At 34.7% G+C, this 18,163-nt stretch overlaps 1 protein-coding gene across 10 annotated transcripts in view; it reads left to right on the forward strand.

The window, feature by feature from the left end:
• Positions 1 to 322: 322 nt before the first annotated feature.
• Positions 323 to 18,163, forward strand: part of LOC109045910 (semaphorin-4D-like) — a 58,003-nt gene continuing 40,162 nt past the window's right edge. For 6 of the 10 annotated variants that reach the window (XR_006157619.1, XM_042747672.1, XM_042747673.1 and 3 more), the window contains exons 1-2: positions 323 to 479; positions 14,759 to 14,860. Coding sequence is in view for 6 of the 10 variants with exons in the window: in XM_042747672.1 (XP_042603606.1) it covers positions 14,823 to 14,860 (38 nt within the window). In the remaining 4 variants the exon portion in view is untranslated. Of the gene's footprint in view, positions 480 to 601; positions 621 to 9,918; positions 10,163 to 14,758; positions 14,861 to 18,163 lie in introns of those variants that run through there. The other 4 variants (XM_042747671.1, XM_042747667.1, XM_042747666.1 and 1 more) reach the window with 4 other exon arrangements.

Below are 18,163 nucleotides of genomic sequence, written 5' to 3' on the forward strand. Positions count from 1 at the left end.
CTTGAAACTTGGTATTACGAGCACTTCCTGTGAATATTTGCCTCTTTAAGATGAATGCCTGATATATTCCCAAATTGTATGTCACTCTGTATAGCATGTAATATGTGTTGTATTCTTTGGTTACTTTCATAAAAAAATAATGTTTTTCTTTTTCTAAAAATAATAAAGGAAAAAATTAAAACATGGTTTAAAATCAAATATTTATTAAATAAAAATATCTCAAAATAAAATCTAGTAAATAAATAAATAAAACGTATATCGTGTCGTTTGTAAGCATCCCACGCATGTTATACTTCTTTTGCTCTCTCTCTCTCTCTCTCTCTCACACACACACACACACACACACACACACACACACACACACACAAACAAACATTGCTGAGAGGGAGAAACAGGTCGCGGCATCAGCTCTCACAAACTCTTTAAACTTTAAACGTTTAACCGGAGCGCGGAGGAGCGGAGCACTTGACGCCGCCTGGGTGAGTGTTTGGACGGGATTCATTCGCTGCGTTTTCGGGTTTTAATGATTGTTTTTCTCCGGTTTCTCTGGACTCTGGTCTCGAGAGCTTTGAGGACTTTGAGCTGCACTTGTTCCTCTGCGGCTGGATCGTTTACAGCAGGTTTATTCCTCCTTTACACGATAATACACGTCAGTTTTACTCTCCACATCTGTTTGAACGCGTTTAGTTGCTACTTTATTCAGTGTTACTTTATATTTGGTTCAGAAACAACCGAACAAAAGGGAAACATTCGCTTGTTTTAGAGTACAAGCGCTCATTGGCTGACAGCGACTCTGCTGTCTTTTCTTTCATTTCAACTGTTTGCATAAGTTCATTCAAACACTGTTAACTTGGTTAACCTGCTTGGGTCGTACTGTTTGATTAGTTGTGTTTTTTTAACGTGAGTCTGGCATTTTAGGGTCATGTGGAGGTCTGCAGTCAAACTCGCATAAATTATCCCAGACTTTTCATCTGAACAACAAAAGAGTCTTCTAGTTCAAAATGAGTCCACATTTTAGAACAGGCTTTTTTCTTTGTGCATTTTCTGCGAGTGCTATTTGAGAAGTAGTCAGGTTGTTTAAACTTGGTCAAATCTTTGTAAGCATTGCTAAAGTATTTGGTGACAAAATGGACATGAACCTACAGTATGAACATCAAAATGTAGGTTAAAGTTTTTGTTGTATCATTTAAATGGTCATGTGATATGCATTAAGTCATATAAGTAGTATAATCTTGCATGCAGTCTCTCAGTTAATAATATGGCTTATAATTGCATGTACAATGGTCTAAAAATGTAGAAAATGACAGTGCTTTAAATGCAGTATTTTCCAACACAGTTGATGTATCTTTGTCTGTTTGTCTCTTGTTTAAACTGCATGAATCTTCCTCTGTTGTTTTCTAAACCTGTTCGTAGATACACAAGCGACTCTTTCATATCTCAGAGCAGGTGCCTGAAGGCTGTCTAAAATAGAAGCAGGTAAAAGTGGCAAGTGGAAGAATATAGCCTCAGACGTAAATTATTGGCTGTGAGTGGAGGGTTATCATTAAATGCATGTGTGTCCATGACCTCTTGACCCTAGTGCCTCTGAAATGACAGAATTTACTCTTTAAATCAGGACAACGTGGTATTTTGCTGTAAATTGTGTTAAAACTGAAATGGTTCTGTGAATCTGTTTTTTTTTAAGTTTAGCATAATCACATTAAAAGAGTTCAAGACAAATTGACATGTAACTTAATACAAGTGCGTTCCCGATTATAATCAGCACCAGTCATTGTTGGGCTTAATTTATATTGTCATAGACATTTACATTACTGATGAATTCCTTCGATTTATTATTACAGTTGCAAAGGAATTAAAAATTTCAGGTACATTTCTGAGAACTTAACAGGATTTTTTGGAAACTTTGTGAAACTTTTGGAGATTTTTTTTTTTTTTTTGGAAACTTTTGAGAAGTCCCCAGAAATTTACTGCAACACTAATTATGAAAATTATTATTAATAGTAGTAATAATTATAATGATGATAATTATTTTTTAATTATGATTATTATTATTTACAAATGTTATTTTATTATTTATTTGTGAACTAAGTTAGAGAAAGGTCTGTTGAATAAAACTTTATTAAAAATTATAGATTGATGGATAGAAAAAACTTTTCTTCGTTGTAAACCTACTGTTTTTGCATTTTACATTGATTAATTTACAAATGCATATTATGTGTATTTTCTGTATTCATGTAATCCTGATGACATACAGTATCTGATTGGATTATTTAACAGAATTATCTGATAGACTGCTATTTTAAATATGCAAGTAATGAGGTCATGTGACAACAGCGTACCTTACTACTATTTGAAATGCTTGTATGCTGTTTCACATACTGTTTTTTAAAAATAGAATGCAGTGCAGTAATCTAGTATTTTATTCTGAGCACAATCCTGATCTCAGTATGTGCTGTAATAATTAGAGCAGATGCCATCACTCGCCTGCCCCCCGATGGGTTCATTGGTGTTAAATTAGTCCCTCAGGACATTTTTAATGAGGAAATTATCTTATGAATGGGTCATATAGCATATGTTCTTCTAAACACGGTTCATGTCGATGCACAGCCTGACAATGACCTGCCTTCATGGTCCAACATGACAGAATCACGTAACCCAGATGAGCTGGCGCTGGGTCAGACAGGCACCCAACATCCCAGCGGCCCATCGATAAACACAACCAGCCTTTCAGAACAAAACCACCGAGATTCAGACCTGTTTACTCACTTGTATTAAAGGAATAGTTCACCTGAAAGTGGCAAAGCTGTTTTCAATTATGAATTTCAATGATGAATTTTCATTTTTTGGTGAACCCAAATGTAGATCTGAATTTAAACTTAATGGGATTTTCATCATTGGTTTCATCATTATAATTAAATTATGTATCACCATACTTCCTGAGTTGATTCATAACATGAAGAATTGCAAACATTTTTTGTATTACAAGTTTTCTAAAATGTTTTGTGTAATATGCAAATGGGTCCTTATCTAGTTAAATGTGACCCTGGAGCACAAAAGCAGTCATTTGTATGTGGGTTGTGTTTGTATTGTTGGAATAGAATAAATTGTATTTTTTGGGTTTATGTTTTTTTTTTTTATTTTATGAATCATTAGGATATTAAGTAAAGATCATGTTCCATCAAGATATTTTGTAAATTCCCTATTATAAATATATCAAAACTTAATTTTTGATTAGTAATATACATTGCTAAGAACTTCATTTGGACAACTTTAAAGGCCATTTTCTCAGTATTTAGATTTGCACCCTCAGATTCCAGATTTTCAAATAGTTGTATCTCAGACAAATATTGTCCTCCTAACAAACCATACATCAATGGAAAGATTATTTATTCAGCTTTCTGATGATGTATAAATCTCAATTTTGAAAAATTTACACTTAAGACTGGTTTTGTGGTCCAGGGTCACACATATGCAGTAATATGAATATATTTAATTGTAGATAATCAAAATCTAATAATAGAAATCTGAACATTGGATAGTTTTTACAAGGATTTTGTATTTCTCTTTTTATCACTCCATAAATCAGAAAAAACTGTCAGCAGCCAGAAAATAATGTTTTACTTTGTTTTTAAGGAATAAAGTGTTTTATAAAACCAGCCAAATGATTAATGACCAAACCCTTCAGTAAAAGCTAGATATACAGTAGCTAGAAATAAAGCTGTAAAATTCGTAGCTGTTGAAACTCGTAGCCTACCGAAATTGAAATCTACAGATGCATAAGATAAAGTGCAAAAATAACACTTAAAAATGTATTTTGAATGTTCTTTCCACTAGTCTGAAAGAACACTTTATTAAATGTCAAATTTCAAAACTGACCAATGCATGAAAAAACTGTGTTTTTGCATGTGGCATGATCTTGCTTTAAATCAATCAATGCAGCGATTGACCATCTTTCGACTTGAACTGAAGCGATAGCAGGGCTCTCTCATTAGTTTCGACCGCTTTCTGCACGCTAGTGAAATGCAATCTGACCCAAACCCTACATCGATGCCCTAACCGCTGTCTGACCCTGATTTAACGCTCTGTCCACATTGTGGATGCTGAAAAAGACCTGTCCACTGCGTCTAATGTTCCTTCATTTCATTTGGGAGCTGAACACAAGTCGTGCTTTGTGTCCCTCTGCCAGCATCCCTCCGTCTCCCAGAGGAGTGCAGAGAGAAGGATATGGACTGATAGGAGGACTCCCTTACTCTGTTACCTTTCTGGAGGATAATTACCCCTCTTATCTGACCAAGGGCTAGAGTATGCTGCTCCAACACCTGCACAGGTCTCAGATCAGTCACAGTTTCTTCAGATGGCTGCTGTTTCTGGTTCTTTTCTTTAAAAGACACAGCAAGTAAGCAGTGCTTGGTAATGGATAACAGGGCTGAATAATAATGATGGCCTGAGGCCAGTGAGAGCGTTACTGTTCAGCTGACAGGCCAGTGCTGTGTGTCACTGCTGCTTACCGTGTTGGTCATGCGCATGTGTTTATATACGTTGCAAACTCAAATCATTAGTTTTGTGTAACATATTGAAAGTTGTTGTTGGAAGCAGTGTTATCATATGTGTCAAGGGGTCATATGATGCAATTTCATGATGCGATTTCAAGTTTTCCTTTCTCTTTGGAGTGTTACAAGCTCTTGGTGCATAAAGAAGATCTGTAAAGTTGCAAAGACTCAAAGTCTCAAATCCAAAGAGATATTCTTTATAAAAGTTAAGACTCGGCCACGCCCCCCTAAAATGACTCATTCAAACATGCCCCCACATGTCTACGTCACTATGTGGAAATATTTGCATAATGCTGCCCAAATGTTCACACAAAGAAAGAAGGCGTGGTTTCAGTAACCGCAGTCAGTGTTGAAGCAGTCATGTCGGGGGATGCTGTGTGTATCTAGGCGAAAGCAAAGGCACTTTATTTGGTCTTCTGAAAGTAGATGCATTTAGGAATCTTTAAGATTACTTACAACAGAACAGCAACACCGTTTCGTTAACCCAGGAGAGGAGGTAATTCTGACTTTGCTATGACATTCTGGTGCTTCTGAATCAGCTACTGTAAGTATGTTCTGTTATTAGTTTAAGTATTTGCTGTTGACTGTTCAAATGTGGAGTTTTGCATGTGGTGTGGGTGTCTGTGTGTGTGTGTGAGAGAGAGACAGGGTCACACAGCGGAGTCAGCTGTTTAACGGTCCGTGGCTTGTGTACTGCAAACACATACGAGCTTCATCACTGTGTCCGTCACACAACTCTGTTCCCCTTTCTGTCTTGAACTGATGGTGAAACTAAGTACATTATTAACTGTCTTTAGATCTATTTTGAAAGTTGAAGCTCGCGATTATGGAAAGGGGCATTACATTTCCGGCAGTGTTCGGCACTGGGTCAGTTGGCCAATCAGAGCAGACTGCACTTGTCGGAAGGAGGGACTTTGTAGAAAACGATGCGTTTGAGAGAGGCAGGGCATAGAGGACCTACAATAATGTACAGTATTTGAAAAATAGTGTTCTTTTTTTTTTTTTGAGTATTAAAGCATGTCAGCATATTCTGTTACACCAAATACACAAAATAATGATCTTTAAAAAAAGCATCATATGACCCCTTTGTTTTATTTCTATTATAGTATTTATTTACTAATATTTTGAACAAGCTTTTATTTTGTGCAGTTTTCATATTTATTTAAAGTTTAGCAATTTTATTTATTTAAGTTCTAGTACTTTATGTACATTTTATGTACTTTTGTCATTTTATTTTTACATTTTAGTGTAGCTTAAATGTGTTTTCAGTTCTGTTTTTGTAATTGTAAAAACTTTTATTTCAGTTTGCTGTCAAGGCAACATTTCTAATTTTTGTTTGTCAATATTTTTTCAAATCTAATGTTTATATTTTTTTTATGTCAGATGTATTTTAAGTAGCATATTTTGTCATTTATTTCTATATTTTTTAATATTTCAATCTAGCTTAAGTTTATTTTTATTTCAGTTTTAGTATTTTTTTAGTAATTTTAGTTTTTTTTTAAATATAATATTTATATTTTATTTTTAATTTTATTTCAGCTTTATTTGAAGTAATAAAAATGTTTTTTAATAGTGTTAGTTAGCAATGACACATTTTTTGGTAGTTCTACTGACAGTACTGTAAAAGTAGGCCAACAGTCAGTAATGCTTTGCATTGTTTTTACATTTATGAATTCATATGCCATCCATATACATATCCATAACAATTTCCTGAAAATGTTTATATATAAATGAGACAGTTAAGCTTCAGTTGTATAATCTGCAGCTATTATTGCAAATATTGTATTTTACTGTATACACACTTATTTGACCAAAAATACAGTAAAAACAGAAAAATTGTGAAATATTATTACAATTTAAAATAATTGTTTTTTATGTGAGTATATGTTAAAATGTAATTTATTGCTGTGATCAAAGCTGTATTTTCAGCATCATTACCCCAGTCTTCAGTGTCACATGATCTTCAGAAATCATTCTAATATGCTGATTTACTGCTCAAGATTTCAGATTATTATCAATGTTGAAAACAGTTGTGCTGCTTGTGCAAATGGTCACACACAGTAGTTCAGAGTTTCTCTAATGCTTTTGGTTCTTATGTTTCTCCTGCTTTCCCCCATCCTTTCTTCTTCTCTACTGTCATTATTAGGCCCACACATTTTTCTGTCTTATTTTTCTCTGACCCTTATCCTGTGGTTTCCATGTATTTCTTGGCATGTGAAGAAACTCTTGGTGATTGAAGGTCAGAGGTGTGAATCTGCAGTCAGTGTAGTGGAATGCATTAGTTGAAGCCACAGAGATTTAACACAAACCACCCAGTTTGCTACTTTTTTAGATTTTTTGTTACTTCTTTGTATGGAAAGCATGATAAATGTTTTTATTTGGTTGGTAAAAAGTGAAGTGATTGAAAAATAAGAGGTCCATTAGCTAATCAGTCAGTTGATGAAATATGAAGATATTTTTTGCATTACTTCATGAATTTATGTATCATTTGCAGTGAGACCAGAAACATGTCTAAGGAAATAAATAGATCAAATTTGGACTAAATTAGAATCAGGTTGTGTCGAATCTCAGGATGAAACTCACGCTTGTGCTGGATAATCATTTTTGACTTCAGGTTCCTAAAACATGCTCATTCCAGAGGTAATCGATTTATTGGCTGATGGGAATGCCTTTCTGGCTGATCTCAAAGCACTCATTGTGTCGGGTTGACTTGATTTCTCTTGCATGCCACGAGTTATCGGACACGAGTGTTGTTTTTGACCAGATAAGACTAATGCCAGCAAATTCTTTCTTGGGAAATGATAATGTTTATTCCCTATTTGAATTTAGAGCTTCCAGGGAAACATCTTCTGGTCTTTGTGCACTCTCAAAGGAATAGTTCACCCAAAAATGAACATTTGATGTCCTCACCCTCAGGCCATCCAAGACGTGGATGAGTTTGTTTCTTCATCAGATTTGGAGAAATGTAGCATTGCATTAGTGTCTCAGCAATATATCCTCTGCAGTGAATGGGTGCCGTCAGAATGAGAGTCCAAACAGATGATAAAAACAACAATCCACATTTAACTTTAACTTCCATCTGCGATATGAATCTATCATGCATAATAACACTTCCTCCAGTGAAAAAGTCATCTCGTCTGAATCAGGAGAGAAATCTGCACTGATAAAACGCTGTTTACAAGCCAAAACAGTCTTAAACAGTTCTAAACAAATATGTGGGTGGATTTTGTTGTTTGAGACAACAGTTGATGGACTTTTACAATGAAAGAAGCATTATATTGGCCTTTTTTTTTTTAGTTAGAAGCAATGGAGAAGGAATGGTTTAAAGTTAAAAGAATCTTAATTCCTTACTTGTGGACTATTGTGATGTTTTTTATCAGCTGTTTGGCTCTCATTCTGACGGCACCCATTCACTGCAGAGCATCCATTGCTGAGAAAGTGATGCAATGCTACTTCAAAATGTAATATTTAATTCAATGTACTTTCCATTTCTTTAATTACTTGCTAGCAATTTCTAAATGAAAACCAATCCTGTTTTCCATCATATGATGTCAGAATTTGATTGAACACTGGCAGGATCTGTGTCTTTGCTTGTGTTTTATGAGAATCCTGTGACTTTGTCAGTTAGGGTGGTAACGAACGGTTAAACTATGTGTGATGTTGTTACCCGAAAGACACATGGGACCAGTTACAAACAACATCTACTCTAGTACACTGACTCATGGTCATTCAGGTTGTTTAGGGTCCGTTGTGTTCTTAAGTGTTACATTGTAACATCATTCAGCATTCTAGAACGTTGAGCGCAACATTGTTAACCAAAACGTTAATATTAACATGTTAATGTATATTTGCGATTTCATTTGCATTAAAAACAGGATTTTTTTTTTTTTTTTGCTCATTTGAAATATCTGCATTTGAAGAGTTTGTTGTAGACATACTCTCACATTCACAACTCAAAGCTTCCCAGTCCATTCAGGCACTTTATTAAACTGTCACACATCCGTAGCTTTGCAGCTTTACACTCCTCAATCAGAAGTCTATTGTCTGAGGGCTTGTTTTATTGCAGACCTGACGTAATTTCACAATCACAATCTGTGTCGCAATCTGTATCCGTTCTTCCAGAACAGCGGTTTCGGAGAGAGAAGTTATTAATTCAGACCGAGCCAGCAGGTAAAAAGAAAGACGGCAAATTAAATTTGGTAAATGATTGGCGTGTAGATGAGACACAGTTAAACGAGTGTGCATGCACGTTTTTTTTTTTGTTGTGCAAAGACTGTCATTCTTTCATAACACCCTCACTTGATCTAATGTGAAATAACATGATCATTTTTATTGTTTATTAAAAAGTCTCAATTTTATCAAATTTAGGCATGTGCCATTATAGAAATTACAAAGAAATGGGAAGTATCACGTTGAAATAAAATGACTTTGCCGATCCCGCTCCCTTCTCTCTTCATCCAGTGCTTTCCTGTCTACTCTACACTGTCCTTTCCAAATAAAGGCATAAAAAAGCCCATAAATAAATCTGTATTATGTACAAAAAAATTCATGATGATATTTCCATTGAACTTTTCATGCTGCAATTAATATTGAGCTCAAAATTATTTAATATTTGATACTTTTGTATTCATTTTCTAACATTATTTTCTATAACTCGCCATAGAAAATGAGTATACTGTTAGAAATATTTAAATAGTTTGGTAATGATACTGTGCATATGTAATCAAAACACCACTGAAATATCTGCTGTGCTCTGCTTATCTGAATTGTTCTCTACTTTTGTGTGTTTCCAGACTCATTTTAATTGCTAAATCCACACAGAGCAGTTTGTGAGATCAGCTCAAGTTTTGCATTCTGTTCAGGAGTCTGTGTTGTCGTCCCTTGTGTAGTGGTTAAATTTAGGATAGAAATGCGATAAGAGTGGATCAGCTTGAAACCAGAACTCCACCCAGCCCTGGTTAGAGAGCCGACCGGTACGTCTCGGTGCACTGAGGACACACCGTGACCCTGTAAACAATAGAAACACCGCAAACACTGACCCAACCCCCTCTGTGCTGCATGTGCATTGATTATATTCTGCTGTCAGCCGTCTCAAGTGTGCACGACGATGCACACACACACGTGCACGCATGCAAGCGCACCAGCTGATCTGCCGTTATTGTTTTGCACCTGTCACAGAGGCTTCAAACAGTGTGTGTGAGCATATTATTATCTGACATTCATATTTAATTGTTGCTTTGACTGAGGGTGAACGTTGAGGTTAAACCGCCTTGATTTGAGAGCCGTTTCTGCACGACTGTGACGTTTGGCACATGCTTTTCTCAGAGAGCGAGAGAGAGAGAGAGAGGGAGAGGGAAAGAACGAGAGAAGGAGAGGGGAAGGAGGAGGTCTGAATGTCTTTTTGCAGTTCAGACCTCCACAGCCAGACACAACCATCAACCTTTATGACACCCAGAAAATTGCAGATTTACTCTAAATTATACACACGTCTGGATGCAAACAGACACGTATGAGACCAACAGACTCTGCAATGATTCTCGCTTTGTTTTTTGCATCTTTGTGGTTTTTGTGGTTGTCTTCTGTGAGCTTCAGAGCGTCTTTACCGGCACTTGGTGAGTTTATGTAATGCTTTTTGTTTTTGGGCAGTGTTATTGCATGCATATTGTGAATTTAACATATAGACATTAGATTAATTGGATGTTTGAAGGCATTTGGTGATTTTAAATAATGTTTTTTGGATGCATATTGCACATTTTAATAACATAAGCAGTAGATTAGTTGATAACTTGCACATTTTTGGGTTCTTTTAGTTATTTCTTTTAAGGCATTTGGTGAGTTTAAGTAATGTTTTTTTGGGATGTTATTGAATGCATATTGCGAATGTAACATAGGCAGTAGATTAAATTGCAGACTTGCACATTTTATAGATTCTGTTGGATGATTGAAGGCATTTGATGAGTTTAAATAATGTTTCTTGGATGTTTTTGGATGCATTTTGCATATTTCAATAACAAGCAATAGATAAGTTACACATTTTATAGGTTCTGTTGGTTGTTTTTTTAAAGACATTTGGTCAGTTTAAGTAATAATTCTTGTTTTTTGGATATTATTGGATGCATGTTGCTTATTTTAATAACATACAGACAACAGATTAGTTGAGAACTTTCACATTTTACAGATTCTGTTGATTGTTTGATTGTGTTTGATTTGATTTTAACGTGTTTCTTGTTTTTTGCAAGTCAAGCATCGCTGTTACTATTGATCATACTGAAGCTTATTATATTTACATGCATATCCTGCACATATGCATGATTCATCAAATCAAGGACCTTAGCAACTGAAAAGCAAGCACCTGCAACACCCTAAAATCAAGCAAGCATTGCACAAAAGATCCAGTCTTTTATTGTCTGTGAAATCCTCCAGCCCCTTAGTTGGATGTAGTTTATTGCAGCTGCAGCATATGTCCATATGTTTCCTTCAGCTGTGATCAAATGCATATTTAAACCTCCGCTGTAATCAGTGTTTTCTCCCTTCAGTTGAGCGTTTGTGTGTAAGGGATTTCAAAGTGCACAGGGAGTGTATGCAGCATGTGTGTGCTTGCACTGTTGATATGGAAAACCCTCAACAAAACATTTGATTTGAGGAATCAAAGCACACAGTGAACTTTAATACTTAGGGTTAGAGATTTGCTCACATAATAGTCGTTCTTATTGTTGCAAACAGCAATAATAATTTCATGGTCAAGCATTCAAAATGCAATCAAATCCCAATGGATAAAATTGAACTTAATATTCTCGTTTACTTATAAAATGTCACTTTAAGGAGGTTAAATGCTTTATTAATGTTTTGTTTAGATGGTGTTTATGTACTTCTTAAGTGTTGGCAAATTGCTTTTTGTAGAAACACTGGTTGCAACCTTTTCCTAAAGGAATTTAAACTCAAGTTTTAGACGTGAATAATATAATGGGGCCTGGTAAATGAATACTTTTTGTGATTCATATTGGCTGTATTGGGAAAATTTGATTATGACTTGTGTTTTCTGTCTGCTTGCAGATTTATATTCCAGTCGAAGCACCTCAGGTTCTTGGAATCGTTGAGGAATTTCATACCCTCATTGGAAACTTTTGGAAATATAACAATTGGGTCATTGGCCATATTGTGGAAACCCACAGAACTGGAACGTTTGCCTGTTGTAAATGTTCCATTCCGAGCGTCTCCTCATTCCTGAAGCAGTGTACTGAAGGAAAAAGAAACATTTGACATTTAGTGGCCCGTTGCATTCTGGGAGAGCCCTGTAGGGATCAATGAACGTTTGGGTAATTACTGTAGCTGCCATTGTTCTGAGGTGAGGAGGAATCTGGGTCTGTATGGAAATCCAGCGTTGTTTCCAATCCAGTGGTTCAAAGCGGAGATATTTGACACATGCAGATGGGCAGTAATGCTGCTATGCATAAATGACAAAATGTCTCAATTAATCCCTGATGGTCATTCTTTGTACCTGTATGGTAAACCATGACTTGATGTGATTTATGACATGATATTTAGCATCATGTGTGCTTGTGTTGTTGGTTTCAGAGTGCAGACAGGCATAAACCCTAATGAGGAGAAGTGGGCCAGACGCCTGCTATACGCTTGTCTCCCAGAGGACTTCAGCGATGTCTCAGACTCGAGCCTCAAGGCGGTCTGGAGACAAAACCACATCAAACACTGAGATGTGTCCTCTAGAGCCGCCAAGAAACAATTCAAAACCAATTAGACAAAGTGATGCAATTAATTAGTGGCTTTTTATTAGTGGTATTTGTTACTTCACTAAGCGATCAGAGTTCTGATTTTTCATATGCTGGGTAGTAAAATCATACAAACGTTCTTTAGAATATATACACTACTTTTTTATTTATTTAAAGAAATCCATATTTTTTTCAGCAAGGATGCATTAAATTGATCTAAAGTGACATTAAAGACATTTATAATGTGACAAAAGATGTCTATTTCAAATATAAAACTGCTCTTTTGAACTTTCTACTCAAAGAATCCTGAAAAATAAAATACAACACAGTTTCCACAAAGATATTAAGCAGTAATCAAAAATGTTTCTTGAGAAGGATCATGTGACACTGAAGAATGGAGTAATGTTGCTGTAAATTCACTAAAAAAATAGATTTTAAAATATATTTGCATAGAAAAGTTACTGTATTTAAATAGTAATAATAATTTAAATTTAAATTCTAAATACTCTTATTTTTGATCAAATAAATGAAGAGACTTCTTTCAAAAATATTAAGAAATCGCCAAACTTTTAAATGGTAGTGTACTGATCTAGATTTCTTCCTGTACCTAGTGTAATTGGTCTCTTTTATTGGCTTGATGTTGATATACTGAATAATTTATGAAGCTGACAACATGCTGTAGTTTTAATCTGTTTTGTAAAATCATCCTGTTGCGCTCAAATCTGTTCCTATATAATGATATGAGGGGGAAAAACACATATATAAGCCCTGTAAGATATCGCTCTATTTTTAGCACCACTGATTTATTTAAGTTTTTTTCTGTTCTGTTTCTTTGCACTAGGGTATCTATTAATCTATATTTCGCTAATGAAATGCTTGTCCCTTTGTGTTGGGAATGTGCCTAATATTCCTGTCGTTAATGAGATCAGATTCTCCTGTTCTCTCTGGATTCCTGAACGTGTTCTATTGATTCTCCGGGGTTCTGCTGTCACCATGGCAACGGAATCCCCCACCAAGCTGGCGGAAACCCCTCTGTTCTTCAGCTGAGGCTAATTGAGAGCGAGTCAGCCGTGGTTGTGTGTATCGCCGCTGTGTTGCTCGCACCGAGCACCTTTTGTTAGAAGAACAGCTGGAGAACTCATAACAGTTCTAAATCTATTCTATTTCAAATTTACCGTGATAATCACAATATCTACCATAATACAATGTTGATTGTTGTTGCTATAAATAGCTTTGTACTTGTAAATATTGATCTACAAAGGGTCTCTCTTTAACTGCACTTCTCAGTGTAACTGTTTGCTGCTTTTTAGTACAAAGGCTATTATATTTGTTAAAAGCAGGTTAGTATTGACGAACACAATGTTACTTTTCATTGGCAATATTTCAGCAATTACATTTTTTTACAATTGGCTGTGTTGAATTAGTGATGCATGATTCATGAATTACTCTTGGGAGTGGGGCTAAATAAGTGTAATACAAAATATGTTGCGAGAATTGTGTTTTGCTGTGAAGTATTCAGTAAATAAATTAGTACAAAATGAATTGCTCTTGGGAGCCGGTTTGAATTGCACTTGTGAGTCGAATTAAGGCAGTATGAATCGCTCATGGGAGTCTTGCAGAATCGCTCTTTGTGACTTAAATTTGAATTGTTCTTTTGAGACTCTGATTTAAGTTTTTCTTTGGGTGTCGGGTTAAACTGGTTTGAATTGTTCTTGTGAGTTGGCTTAAATTGCTCTTGTGAGCTGGTCACTCTTTGGGAGTCGTGTTAATTAATTTTCTCTTGTGAGTCCAGTTGACTTGCTCTTTGGGAGTCAGGTTGAATCACTCCTGATAATCGGATTTGGACCGCTGTGTGGGAGTTGGATTGAATTGTTATTTAGTAGTAGGGTTGAATTGCCGTTTGGGAGTCATGTTAAGTCACTCTTTGGGATTCGGGTTTAATTGCTCATGTGAGTCATTGAATTGCTCTCTCAAGTCGGGTTTGAATCACTCTTTGGGAGTCAGATTTGAATCTGTGGAGCCAAACGAGTTAGCAAAGCCGACTGAATCATTCTGAATGTTGATGCACTGAATCATTTAAAGTGGATGAAATGCACTCAGACTACAGAACTAGTTTTCCACAATGCAATGCACTGAACTTGACCTTCCATTTCAAATGAGATGAATGAACCAGAAGTAACCAGAAGACTTATTATCTGATCAGCCTGCCAAAAATTGAGACACAAATGGCATTTATATAACAAAATAACCATGTTTCTCAGATACCTAGACACCACTTGTTGAATTAAACATAATGAGTTCATGAGACAATGTAGCATGCTACTGTTTGAAAGAGTTGCATACTGTTTTATGTGCAATAGCATGCAGTGTGACATGCATACTGTGCTGTAAGCAGGATGTTAGGATTGTATTCTGAGCCTTTGTGTGCAAGTTCAAATATCTCCCCCTCCTAATGTGAAAGTCCTTGTGTCCTCTCCACAGATCTGTGAAGAGCTCTCTGCTCCATCTTCTGCTGCCTGAGACGTGAACCCCAGAGAGACTCTTAATGAATCAGTTTTCGCCGCTCGATGCCATGGCGTTCAAGTGAGTAGTTGTTTTCCGTATCTATATGTTGAATGCGTCCTCTGTCGTCCTGCTGCTTCTCCTGCATGATCTCAGTCCCTATCATCAGGTTAGAGGGACGCGGGGTTACGTCTTCAGGCGAACGCATGCAAAGCGTTGGCATATAAAGGGTCTTTTCTCTTGGCGGAGTCGAGTTTTCTGATTCTGAATGCTTGCTGGCTGCTCTCTTGTTTTTCTGTTTGGCCTAAATTCCTGTTTTCTTTCTTTATTTCTCTTTTTCTCTTTCTTTCCTGCTTGCCTTTGGCAGTTAGAAGACAGTAAGGAATGGAAAAGATGACTGTCTTCAGAAGGTGTTGGTTAGATGAGGGTGTTTTGAAAAAGTTTTTCTGAGATAGCACAATGCAGATTTTTTTATTTATTTTTTTTTTTTTTGCAAACAGGAATTTTCAACTGTTTATATAATAGTTATATTTAATTCATAATTATAGAATAATTTGTGTGTGTTGTGTTCTTTTTTGGGGGGGGGGTTGCATAGAAAATAAAGAATAATTTAAAAAAGCAAAAAAAAATTCAAAACCTTACTATACAGTACTTTTAGCCATTTGATTTTTTTATGATTGTTTTATTGTGAGTTTTGTGAAAAAAAAAAACTTAATATTGTGTTTTTTCTGTTTTATTTAAATTTTAGTTTAAAGTTAGTTTTGTCATTTTAAGTCGTGTTTTAAAATGTTTATTTTTTTTATTCTTTTTTTTTTTATCAAATAAAACGGGTGAAATAAACCATACTTTCAGGGTTGAACAATTTGATTTTTCAGATTTTTTTTATTTTCATTTTTGTGAAATAAAAATGTTAAACAAAATGTATTTAGAATATATACCAATATATATTTATCATTTAATAAAATTATTATTTTTATTTATTTTATTTGTTGAATTTCTTCTTTTTTAAACTTTAAACTAAGATGCTGAAACACTATTATGAGCTGCTCATGCGTAAATGAACACAATGCTGCACTTCACTGAAACATGCAGCTCATATATTTATTTAATTAAAATGTAGCCTTTGATTGCATTAAGCCATATCACAGCATCGTTTTTATTGTGATATATCATGCAACCTTGGATCAAGTGTCAACGTCTGCATTTGTGTACTTGTGTAGAATTTGTTTTTGGCATAAGATTTTTCTTCATGCTCAGCAGAATGCTAATAGTCCTGTGGGTTGCTTTTTGGTTTTTTTTTATGTAAAGGCATTGGAAAACTTTGATTTAAATAATCAAGCAAACTGATGAATATTTAATATCCATGAAAATAATGTGATGCATCAATTTGATTTGGAGCAAAGTGCTTCTCAAACATGCTGATTTTAGTGTGTCTCGTAAAAGTGCAGAGTGGCTTTCACAAATGAAGCTGTCAGTCATGCTGACGTCTCTGTAAGTGATTGAAGGCTGTCAGCTGTCTCACATGTACACAAACTACCATTTCCATTCTGTGGAAAGAGTTGCATCAGCTCTTGGAAATTTGGACAGATTGCTGAAACCGTCATCATTGAATGCATTTTCCCTGGTTTTCAGATGAACAGGCAAATAGTTCATAGCCATTATTTTCTAACAGTGTCAGCAGTCCTGAATCAGAGTTTCGCTGTCTGTTTTAGATGGTGTTTCAGTTTGCATGAAAGATCTTGAGCATACGTCTAATAGTTACTAGATCTTTAGTTGGGAGAATTTCATTTTTATTCAGTTATGGACAGTATGTTATGCTATATTGTGAATGTAGTCATAACTTGTGACTAAAAGGCATGAAGTATGACATACAGTAAACTATATTGACAAAATACAGCACAATCTCCATTTCCTTATTGCTTTAATAAAATGTTTACAGCATTTAAAAAAAATGAGAACAAGTTTCCATTAAAATGGTACATTATTACTGTCTATTATTATTATTATTATTATTATTATTATTATTATTATTATTAAATATAATAATAATAATAGTTATTATTAATCTTATTAGATTAGATCTAGTGGTAAATTCAAGTGTTATTTTAGTATTAATGTGATACTGTTATAATTTTATTTATTAATATTTTGATTTTTTTTTTTCATTTTAATTAGTTTGTAATTTGATTTTAAATTGTAATTTTGTTGTGTTTTGTCATTTTAGGCAGCTTTTTCTTGTTTATATATTTGAGTCATTTTTGTTTTTTATTTTTATATCAACTAAACTGGAAAAAAAAAGTTTGAAAAAATGTTTTTTATATTTAATTGTATTTATTTTATTTCAAGTAACAAAAAAAATATTTTATGGTTTTAGTTTCAGTTTTAGTTTAGTTAATTAAAAACCCTGGGAAAGTCATGTAATATTATATAATTATTATTATTATTTTTAAAATGATATATTAGATCCGATAATATATTCATAGAATAGCATTAACAAATATTAATATTAAAAAATCTTAATAATTACAATATTAGTTTTATTAATGTTAATTATTAGTAATATTATTCATGTTATCACATTATTAGCATTATTATTGAGTATCATTAATAACTAAAATAATATTTAACTGTATTTATTATTATATTATTTATTTAACAAATGTGGTATTATTTAAACAACGTCACACTTTACGATGAAACACTCTACTCTGAATGCAGAAGTTTTATCATGCCTTCCTCGGAGACTTCTGAAAGCATCAAACTTGTAGACGAGTTGTTGAAAAAGATCAAAGGTAACCTAGCAACCGGCGCGGGCGTCTGATTTGAGGCCCCCGATCCAGCCGTCCTTTGTATCGCCTGCCCTCGTGGGTTTTGCAGCACAATTGTTTGTGTGGAGGAATGATAAATGTGCTGCTAAAATGAGAGATGCTCACTGTCATCGGATCCAGAACAAAGACGCTCTACACAAAACTACTTGAGATTCATGTCTGTCTGAATGTGTGTCTGTGTTCCCCTCTCTCTCTCTCTCTCTCTCTCTCTCTCTCTCTCTCTCTCTCTCTCTCTCTCTCTCTCTCTCTCTCTCTCTCTCTCTCTCTCTCTTGTTTCTAAGTTAATATTGACAGAGATTTTTTGGAGGACTGTCATTTTCTTCTACTTACTCATTCTAGTTTAGACAGTTCAGTTATTGAATGTAAATTGTAAACCAAGGAGGATAAAAAGAATCAATATTAAATTTAAAAAATGTAAATGAATAAATATATAATATTATATAATGAATTAAAATATAATTACATTGTGAAAAAAATGAACCAATGACAGTGAGCATCTGAAATATGAATCAATATTAATTGAATGCAAAATTAAATGAATAGGTGGTGAGATGTG

The sequence above is a fragment of the Cyprinus carpio genome, chromosome B21 (genome assembly GCF_018340385.1).
Source record: "Cyprinus carpio isolate SPL01 chromosome B21, ASM1834038v1, whole genome shotgun sequence".
Lineage (NCBI taxonomy): Eukaryota > Metazoa > Chordata > Actinopteri > Cypriniformes > Cyprinidae > Cyprinus > Cyprinus carpio.